This window comes from Oncorhynchus mykiss, chromosome 25, assembly GCF_057628025.1.
Source record: "Oncorhynchus mykiss isolate SJ-2025 chromosome 25, ASM5762802v1, whole genome shotgun sequence".
Lineage (NCBI taxonomy): Eukaryota > Metazoa > Chordata > Actinopteri > Salmoniformes > Salmonidae > Oncorhynchus > Oncorhynchus mykiss.
This window is the reverse complement of record NC_143046.1, coordinates 76972935-76984219: the sequence shown is the minus strand read 5'-3', so window position 1 is coordinate 76984219 and position 11285 is coordinate 76972935. Positions and strand designations below refer to the sequence as shown.

At 39.6% G+C, this 11285-nt stretch overlaps 1 protein-coding gene across 1 annotated transcript; it reads right to left on the bottom strand.

Moving 5' to 3' along the window:
• Positions 1–3651: 3651 nt before the first annotated feature.
• LOC110505788 (hepatocyte nuclear factor 3-alpha) lies at positions 3652–9595 on the bottom strand. The gene is made up of 3 exons (XM_021585223.3): positions 9086–9595; positions 6389–6568; positions 3652–5550 (listed from the first exon to the last, which is right to left on the bottom strand). Exons 2-3 carry the CDS (start codon positions 6458–6460, stop codon positions 4321–4323), a joined length of 1302 nt encoding a protein of 433 aa, XP_021440898.1. The 5' UTR covers positions 6461–6568; positions 9086–9595; the 3' UTR covers positions 3652–4320.
• Between the last annotated feature and the right edge of the window lie 1690 nt (positions 9596–11285).

The window sequence follows — 11285 nt, the reverse complement described above, 5'->3', positions numbered from 1 at the left end:
TCTCTCTTGGTCTTGGTGGAAAAGGATTGCGCACGAGCGCATCAAAAATAAACGGGATCCCCATTCCCGATTACCTCAATCACACGATGACATGCCTACAAAAACGGTTTATACGCTTTAATTAAAAACGTGTTCTGACAGCCCAGTGGTGAATGGCCTTCAGAGAAAAGCGTGACTGATCCTGTTGCTATAACGACACCAAATATTTCCAGTATTTCCTTTCACTTTAACGCATTCCATCCATGTATTCGTTGTGGACACTCTTTTCTACTAACACTGTATGGAACTTGAGGCTCATTGACAATACAAATGTTAATTAAGCACATTTTATAAAGCCTAGGCCTATGTCTAAAGCATGCAATTTGGGGGGAAATGTGGTAATTGCACAATGATTAAAAGTGGGCTATCCTGGCTATCGTTGTTTACAGTTGTTCTTTCGATCGGGTTAGACTTTGCGTGTTTCACTTGTTTGACTATAGATTATTTGGGCGTTCCCTATTACATTGCCAAATGGTTTATGTATTCTTTGTTTTCAGTTATATAGCAAATACTGTTTGTTTATAGGGCGACATATTTAACTGACTGGCATCATAGTATTTAATATTTTGAAATCTGGTATAGGCATACATTTGGAATAATTTCCATTTGTCTTCGTCCTCTGCAAAACCTGGTAGGCATTTGTTTGTTCTAACTTTTTCCGTCACCCTGCAAAAACAGCAACCAACAAAACAACCAAATTGGGTTGTCCCTTATTGTGGCCTCCAATGGATGAATGAAGACACAAAACATCATGGTGGCAGGGAGGCAGGCCGAGGGACCACCAACCTGACATAGTCAGTCCATATTAGGAGGACACAAAGCCCTAATAAACTTCTTCCGTATAATTTTTAATGGAAAACCAGCTGCTTCTAAAGCTGATTTCGGATAGAGCTCTCTCCCTCTTCCCCCTCGGCCTTTTGAAAGGTTCTTTTCTTTCGTCAGTGAATCTGAAGGGGTATTGCTTTGCTCTTTTCGTTGGCCAAGCACAATTGTGTTATTGGAGATAATTAATTCAATCCCCATCAAAAGGTATTAGAAGCGCTTTGGCCCTGTAGTGGCTTTCTAAACTCAGAATGAAAAGACTGAGAAGAAAGATCTATGGGTAGGCTCGCTGATGGTCGCTTTTGAAGTAAAGGGGTCTGCGCATTGTTGTCTACATTTTTGTCCATAAGGCTGAAAAAAGCTCCAGGATTTTTGATGTGGTAACGAGAAATACCACATCAATTGGAAAACAAGGTCCTGGTTTAAATCTTTATGCTGGACACTGCCTGCGGCTGGGCTGGCGGATAACATATGTCACACTGTACTTAAGATTGAATTAATTCATTAAAAGTTTCCAATGTGCTGCATGGGAGAAATATAGCACACGCCCAGGGCAATTTAAAACTATTAATAATAGTAATACTATTATTATTATTATTAGGGGCCTAATAATGATGATGATAGTAATAATAGATACACGTGTTGCCATATTGTAGCGATCTATTTGTATGCTACAATTCGGATAATAAACCTAATCTGCGTTTATAATTAGGTCTACTAAATTGACCCACAAAAGTGATTACTTCACCTTGCTATCTTGTGGGCATAAAGATGTTGCTATGCCAACAACATATGTATTGGGTTAGCTTTATCAAATATCCTACTAAAGCGAGCACTAATGTATGGGTCTCAACGTGATGTGCTCGAACTGTACATTTTACATGCTGTGTCATAGCTTTCAAAAAAGCATTTCATTGCCTCTTTCACAGGCAAATATATTAATTGAATATCTCTATTTGCCCGTTGAGTTATGACTCAATCATCAATATAAAGCATTATATATAACGATTAAAATGTAATAAGCAAATATCAAGCAAAAGCTGGCTCTGTATTTGTTCTTTCACTTTTCCATACTGAATCACACCCTGCAAAGCTTTTTTCCAACAGCTGGGCAAACTAATGAACAAGATCTGTCCAAAGTTCAAAGATTGCTTATGGAAACGAGTAGTCATTTTTGCCACAAACTGGAGTTTGTTATTGTAATCTGCTAAGAACACTTTGTAATAGAGGCTTAATTAACAGAGGAGGAGAAATAAATTAATTACTTGGTGCATTTGGGGCTATCTGCTGGGGTCGATATTTGTATTCAGCCCCTAATACTGCCCAGTACCATACGATTGTTGAATAAGATAGGCCTACTGCCTCAAATGATACACCTTCAAATGCAGTAGGCCTGAACAAGGTTGTAACTGTCCCATCGAGTAATTCCGGTGGGGACCTTGATCCAAACGTATTCCAATGAAATATCTGATTATGAACACAAATAATTGAGATCATATCTGGAGCTAGGATTGTTTCTCCAGTAAATTCATTGAATGTGGTCCATACCCTCTTTGATATGCTCGTAATTGATTCATGAACACTGTCATTGTAGAGAAATGACTGTAATTGCATATATCACAATCATTTTATTGAATAAATAATTTATCTTGGTGAAAATAACAAAAATTCAATATTAACCTAGGCCTAAATTATTCAGGAGAAATATCCAATCCTTGTAGAACTATACAATTTTTATTAGTCACCATTTAGGATATTATCGTCCAATTGATTTGAATAGAATAACATTTAAATATAAAAGGACAATACAATAATAAAATGTATGATAAAAATGTAGGTTTTTAGTCTTAATATTGTTAATATGAATGTGAGTTAATCTGGAGTAAATGTAACGACTCGAGCAACTCACGCGCAGACAGGCTTTTCAGTAGTTCCAAACACACTTGTTTAGATGTATTGTCTAAATAAACATGGCTTCTTAAAATGTTTTAATATTTATATTACAATAAGTAGGCCTAAACTTGAATATGTCCGAGTGGAAATATAATCTGGTAAAAGCACAGAGCACAAACCTAGCCCATATAACTCCTCGATATTTTCACGACGCTCAATTCAATTATCTATGTTATTTGCGCATCGGGGGGCAATTACATGATAATTAAACACGTTTCACGGTTACTCGGCCAAAATGTGTGTCTACAAAATACCATGATCAAAGTAAAATCTGTTCAGGTTCAGGAGCCGCATCATGTAGGGTTACGGTTCACAAAAAGATGATTTGGCCTTTCCATGAGATTGTTAAAAATCCATCTACAACACGCCGGAATCCTTTATGAGGTAAAGCTCTGTGGCTGTATTTCTGTTAGAGTTGGCTTTAGCCTTGCTCATTGATCAACAACCTGCGGTGCGTCAACCGAAGCGCGACCATCAATAGGGTACAGTTAGCGTTTCTAAACTTTACGGGGATATTATGCACTTTAGATGTTTTGATCAATGGTTATAACCCGCATTTCATATGGAGTTACATTCATGATATAGTAAGATGACGCATTAGTTTACAAGATTGAACAATAAAGCTGGCTATATGCCACCGACTGAAGATCTAGGCCCTATAATTAGTACATTCCCTTTACAATTGTAATGTTTTTAAGGCATAATTAAACGTAATATTGTTCCTGAATTATTTGGATATGCATAAAGTTGGAACAGTTGAGTAATTGAGTGGTAGGCTACATTTTACGCGTCAGACACAGCTTCAAATTAAGGTAAAAAATTACAACAATCAGTGAATAAATCGTATTTGTTTTATTTGGAAATGAACAAGAAATAAGTTAAGCACATGCAGAGACATCAAAAAAACAGAGAAAGACAAAACGCTGACATTAAGCTGCACATAATCACCCATTTTCTGGTTTGAAAAATACCACAAAAAAGACTGGAATTTTGCTGTAGCCTATAAAGAATAACATTTTATTTATAATTCATTTCCACTTGGAATTTAAGATTGTATTACAAGATTGCTTAAAAAATATGTTTGTCAGATATTTAGCAAATGAAACCAAAGCAATGCGTAAAGTGACAACATCCATTCAAAAAAGTAGGCTGTATCTGTAACAGACAGGTGTTTTGCACTTCACCTGCGTCACGCGTTCCACGAGACCTTATTGACTGACCTTCATTCATGCAAATTGTAACACATGGACATATTCATTGTGGGGACTACAAGTTTTGGGAATACAACATTATTTTACAAGCTCGAAATTGTTTTAAATACACTAGCAATGATTTACAGCTGGATATACAATCATTCAATTGGAAACACTTTACAGGACTATTGTATTTTACTCATACATATTCTTATACATTGAAGTAACAGTCCTTATGCACCAGGTGCATGCAAAAATAAGATAAATGTTTTCTGTTTGTCCTTTTGTCGAGCACTATAAAAATGAGAAGATACTAAGAAGTGTTGAGGACCGGTCTGGAATACACACCTTGATAGTATGACGCCTCTATTGCGGATGGGTCCATGGCTCTGCCTACCATGGACGCGCTGCCGAGGGGTAGACTGGAGGACATACTTGAGCCGTAGGAGGAGTATTGCAAAGCTTGCTCGTAGGCTTTCAAGTCCAGTTTGTGCTGTTGCTCTGAAGATGACATTAAATTATTTATTGAAAAGGGGTGGTTGAATGAGTAATGGGGATCCCCTTTTAGGTGCAGCTGGGACTCGTGCGCCATTGAGTGCGGAGGTAAAGGGAGAGAGGACAGGGACGTGACGGAGCTGGCCACAGGGTGGAGAGGTGGCCCGCTGCTCTTTAGTTCAGAGGCGCTGCTACTGCTCCTGCGGTCCATTATGTGAGGGCTGGAGGACTGGTTGCAGGTGGAGAGGGAGTTGGGGTCCACATGTCCAGTCTTGCTGTTGTCGCTCGAAGGTGACCCAGAACCAGACTGGTCTTTCCTTCCGTCTCCTTTACTTGAAGATAGCTTTCTATTTTCGCATTTAAAGCGCTTTTGTCTGCGGAGATAACAACCGTTCTCGAACATATTTCCAGAATCTGGGTGCAGGGCCCAGTATGAGCCTTTGCCTGGTTTATCCGGTGATCTAGACACTTTGATGAAACAATCATTAAAAGACAAGGAATGGCGAATAGAGTTCTGCCACCTCTGTTGGTTCTGTCTGTAGTATGGAAATAGGTCCATTATCCATTGGTAGATTTCGCTAAGCGTGAGCATCTTGCTTGGTGCTTGCTGAATGGCCATGGTTATCAGGGATATGTATGAATACGGAGGCTTTGCGTGCGGGTAGCTTCTCCTGAACGACTTGTTGTCCCTTGCTCGGTTCAGGTTGGGCTGATTATAGGACATTTGGCTCATTGTAGGGCTCATGCTGGCGTATGGATTCAGAGCGTTCATGGAAGCCTGCTGAGCCGACATTGCGCCCATGTTCGAGGGGCTAAGGGCAGTGCCCATTGACGATACCCCGCCGCACATTCCATTCATGGACGTGCTCGGAGGCATCCCTGCCATTGTACCGGGGCTTATTCCGGCTCCCAGGCCGGGGTTCGCGTAGGACATGTTGAAAGAACCGGAGGTCATATTTCCACTGGTAGACATACTCATGTAACTGTTCATACTATTCATGGAACCCAGTCCTGCATTCATGCCGCTGTTTGCCATGGGTGAATATACCTGGAATAACATGAGATAAAATGTGATCACAACAGTGCTTTAGTCTTCCACACACTCAAAGAGCTTGAGTGTAATTTTTTTATTCTGTTGAAATTGACTGTTTAATGTACATCCAATAATAATTAATAATGGTTAACACAAAATATTTCGAAACGAAACCTATTTAATTGATTCGATTTGACAAGAAAACATGATTCATTTTGAGAACCTCTTAACAACAGCATGAAAACAGTCCAAGATATTGTGAATCTCGAACTCGATATTGTTCCACCGTATTAGGCCATATCAAGCAATTATTTGTTACAATAATTAGACATTTCAATTGACATGTTATGTAAGCTTATTATGCACAAACAAAATGAGGTCAAGGAAAGTGTATTATGCCGTCTTATTGTTTGTGTCAAACAAACTAATTAAAATGGAGTTCTAACATTCCAAGCACTGACTGCAACTTTTTTTTCCGAATAGCATGATTTGAAAAACATATGCCATGATGTCTGGTAAATATTCAGTTAAAATCCTAACTTATTGTCGGAGTGCATTACCAACAGATGTAATGGGTTTTTACTTATTGTAAATTGCAAATATCTCAAGTCAGCATTTGGCCCTCTGACGAACATGCACTCGTTCTTTATATACATCAGGTTGCATTTAGTGACATCTATACCAAAAACAGCCCAATATCCCATAAACAACAACACTGACTTTAATTGAACAATTTGAGGGAAACTAACTCAATGAAGTTTGCTAGAAAACATTCATTGCAAAAACGGAAAAATTGGGAATCAGTTAACACTTTATTCTATAACCCAAATCGAAAACTTAGACACATACATACCTCTTGTGCGTCGTTGTAATAGCTGCTCCAATCTGGTGTTTCGTGACCTTCCATTTTCACTGTTCCCAACATTATGGTAGAAATCCACAAATCGTAAACATGCAGTTCCTCAGATTGAAGTTTTGGGAAAATGTATCCTAGGAAATGGTGTGCTGTAATTGGCTGGATGTTGCAGGAGGGCTAGAGTAAAGAAGTGAAGAGATGTTGAATGCAGTGTGAACTGAGTGTAGATCTTCCCCTATTACGAAGACGGTATAACACACCCACTTTTGTGTGTTCATTTTCCTGGCTCATTTTCCCTCACTGTAGTCACACATCCCCTGTCCACAATTCTTCTGCGTCTTTACAGAGACAAACAGCCCAGTCAAAAGTTATTTTCACCCTCATAAGGTGTGTAAACATTCGATCGGCTAGAAAGCAGGGTTTGAAAGACAGCCGAGCATGGCATTCCTTGTTGATAATTACGCACTTGAAATGTTCTACAAATAGCCAAAATACATTTCATATGCCACGGAGAACGCCAGGCATATACCAAATCGACTGGAAACTAGCATTACAAACCTAGTCTTTTAGATCTGTATTAGGATACATCATAAAGGGAATTTTAATGCAATAAAAACAACAAAAACATCCCTGTTTATGACTAATTTCAAAATGTCCATTATGCACACATGGGCGCCAGCACCCTACAATGTTATGACAATATTTGCTCTGGCTCACAGACAGTGGGCTATAAGAATCAAATTGCTAAATTCTGCGAAAAATTAGAAGGCGTGAGCACTGAGGATATTGGATATTCCGATACAAATAATTAATTGGTATGCATTATTCTGTCAGTTTAGTTTAATGTTTTGCCATATGATGCGATGCATATTTATTTCTATTAATTTAATATTTACTAATAATACTTTGCCCATATAGTATTTCATTTTAGCCCACGTAGGCCTATGTTAAAATTACTGTTATTGTCGCTGGTCAATGGAGAGAAGAGAGAACTTGTCAACATCCATATATATGCGTGAAAAGACCTTCATAGCCCTCGGCTCTGCTGTACGCTACAAGGGGTTACAGCCACGTCCTTCGATTCCAAACTCGTTAATGAGCGAATAACAGCGATACTTATCCCCTTACATTGGATTATCTCAGGGTGATTTCTAATGCCGTTAGGGAGAGAAAATCGATTAGTTCAAGCCGGATTAAAACCTCCCATAATGCTTACTGCTGGATTTGAATTCTGTCACGGGAGATATAGCCAGGGCATCAAAGGCCTACAGATGAAAATGGTTGTTTTACAGATAGGGCCTAATTAGACTCATCGTATGCTTCATTCTATGACACTAGTTATTATGATCATCCTGCTGTTTATTTTGGCACAGCAACATTTTTTTAAGACTATAATTTGCCCCAAAGAAACGCCAATTGCTACCATCACCACATGAGGAAGGAATTATATTCCACAGTTGAATAGGCTAGTAAAGGCTACTAAATTTATACAGAATTGTATGACAATACAGGTTAATATTTCCTGAAAGCCTTCAGTACAGAATAAAAACAATATGGCAAAATTGAAATTCTACTTCTGTTGATGAGAGCAACCTGTGCTTTGCATGGAGCATTATTATAGTCATGTAGGCTAACTCTTTCTATTTTGTTCCGTTCCCGAAGCTCGTCCCGATTCTGCACCCAGGTGGAGTCTGTTTTGTCCTGCCCAGTTGTCTGGTGGTTGCTAGGAGGTCCTCCCAGCCACCAGGAATAAATATTACAAAAAGATTGTCAACTTTTAACTGGCTCTCTATTTTGCCAACGTGTTTATGAGAACACACTGGTGGATGTTCAGATATAACGTACATTTTAAAAATGAGTGCCAAAAGTTACGTCAAAGTACCGTCAATGTCAGCAAAGAGCTGTGACTTATCACTTAACTATTTTAGAAAAAGGTAAGTGTTGGAATTGTTTAATGTGTTAAAGCTAGATAGCAACTAATAACTAGCTAATATATTCTAGAATATTAAAGGATGGGTAGCATAAAAGTAACCACATGTAACATATTGATTTGCATTAGAATATCCCAATGCAAAGTTTTCAAGTTATTACTAAAACTGATAAGAATTCTGAAGAATGCTGAACTGAAGTCCTATTGGAAAATGTTTTTGCAAGGTGTGACATAATATGGAGGACCAGGCATGCCAGCATATTCCCTATAGTAATAATCCCAACAGAAATAACTTCAAATGTATAACTTTAAATTAAACCAAATCGTTTGCACTCATGACTACTGGTTTCAATTGAATTTTCCACCAATTTACAAGCAAATACTTTATGAATGTATTGTCACAAATCAGCTTGCAAGGTTGCTAACCAACTACCCTGCCATCACTGCGTGAGTCAGCTATTTGCTATCAACACCTAGCTTACAGCTACATTAAAGTAAACCAACGTTTTGGTATACATTACACCATCTAATCAGTCATCAAACAATGTTACCGGTATATGCAATTACCTTAGCCAGCAAGCCAGCCAGCTAAAGTTAGTTATTTTAGCCTTGTAGCTAGCCTAGCCTGCAAACTAGCCTAGCTAGCCAACCGCCATTGTCGACATAGCTAAGTAGTAAGCCAGAGAAAAACTAGTCTAGCACAGGCAGGAACCACAGAACACAAAAAAAAGCCTGCAGATCAAGTAGAGGGAGCGGAAACTTACTGATTGACAGCTGAGTTAGCTACCAAAGTCAAAGAAGAACCAAAGAAGAGGCCTTCAGAGGGAGGCCGTTTCACCGGCCTAGGCAAGGGAGTGTCAGCTAGCTAGCTAATCTAATAGCGATATAGTGAGGTAAATCCACATTGAATTTACTCACTTCGATTGGACACACCGCTCCCACTTCAAAGCTTGCATCTAATTTTTGGGACACAAATGAGTCGTAACCCTTTCCTTGTGGGTATTACTGCACTAGCTACAAACAACGGAAAACTATGACAACGCTCGCTCGAATACCACTACCAAACACACAGGAGAAGAGGTGTTGCAGTTTTTCACATTCATTTATATGGTTTCTACATAGTTGTTCTCCAGCACTTGGTTTGGAAAGTAATTACATGCCAGCATGGCTAGTAGTTAACGTTAGCCAGCTGGAACTAGCTAGTTAACACCGGTTCTCCATATGACTTTGAGAAATAGTGCATTGTGGGTAGTCCCAAAGACATACGGAAATAAGTTAATACATATGTAAAAACGCTAAAACATAACTGTTTGTAATTATAGTTAACCAGATTGTGACTACAACTAAGTTAAAGTATTTGACCACACTGTGTTGTTACTCTGGTGAGTAAAAACTTATGCTTCCTATATTTAAAAAAAAAAGTGGTTCAATGGCAACATTATAGCTAACTGGGCATTTGACATCTTTCAAACTTCATTACCAACTAAATATACGCTATGAAGCTGTTGTTGGTTAGGCTGACAGTGCTCCTTCTTTGTAACGTTTGGAATTGTTAGTTAGATTACTTGTTATTACTGCATTGTCGGAACTAGAAGCACAAGCATTTCGCTACACTCGCACTAACATCTGCTAACCATGTGTATGTGACAAATAAAATGTGATTTGATTTGATTTGATTTGATAACACAGTAACAACAATCTTAACATCAACAGCTTGATCATCAATTATTGAGTAATCCCATAGAGAAGAAGCATAATTAGTGACAGAGATTTACCAATCATTTTATATTTTATAATTGCTGTTTTTTTACTCATTTTAAATGAGGTTTCATTATCACCCATTAAATGATTTCATCTTCAGTACTGTACTTTTTTTTTTTTTACATGTTTCACTTTCTAACACTTGGTCATGTTGATAGACACAGGGCAACATGCTGAGAAATAAGAAGATCGGAGCCACAGAAGAGCTGAAGCTGAGGGAAGAGTTAGAGGCTCTACGCAAGAGTCCCAGCGTGACTTCCTAAAAATGAATCAGCTGTTTTTCAACTCCCACGCAACGACAGCACAAATAGCCCAGCCAGCAGACTCTCCCCACACACTGGAGTCATGAGGACTGATGGAAGAGGCTACAGAGTGACTTCGGACACACCCCAAAACAAGACCTCAACAATGTCTGCAGGGTCAGACAGCCCGTTGGAGTTCCATGCAGACCTGCTACAATCCCCACCTGCCTCCTTACCACAGAGCGCACTACTACCAGACATCCCTTAAAGGAAGTCAGAGGTGAGCAAGAGTCAAGGGATAACACATATGTAAGGAATCAGTGGAGAGAGATGTCAGCAATGCTATTGATTCAGTTCATTTGGTACTGTGTCCTCCAGAGCACAAACCTGCCTCGAAGCCGGCCATACCTCAGCTAGCAGGCACTACTAAAGTGGTGTCCATGTCCATGAGGCCACAGTCTCCTTAAAAGCCCAGGACCAGAGAGGCCAGCAACAGGGACCAGGAAGGAGCAAGAAGGAGTCAGAGCAGGTGTCTATCTTGGAGAAGGAAGCAGCTGAGAGGCGTGTCCGGAGATCAAACTTCTTCAGCAGATGTCAGGCTCTGAGCTTGGACAGCACGGATGAGAGCAGGAACAGTGAGGACTCAGGCTCCGACCAATCCCACGGGAACGCCCCTGCGGAAGATCAAAAAAAAGAAAATTAGGAAACCGAAAGATAGGTCTACATCTACACCAAGGACTTCCACTGACAACAGCATCTGTACTGTCAAGTTCACCACAGAGCAGCTTCTTGAGGCCCGGGGGATCATAGGGACTGAGGAAGAGGGCCAGGAGGACAGACTCCCAGCAGAAGACCCCGAGGAGTCAGTGGCCACGGCTATGGGGCTTGGCAGAGGGAAGATGGTGGATGAGATTATTGCCTCCCAACAGATATGTCGTCTGCCTCAGACCAGATGATCAAG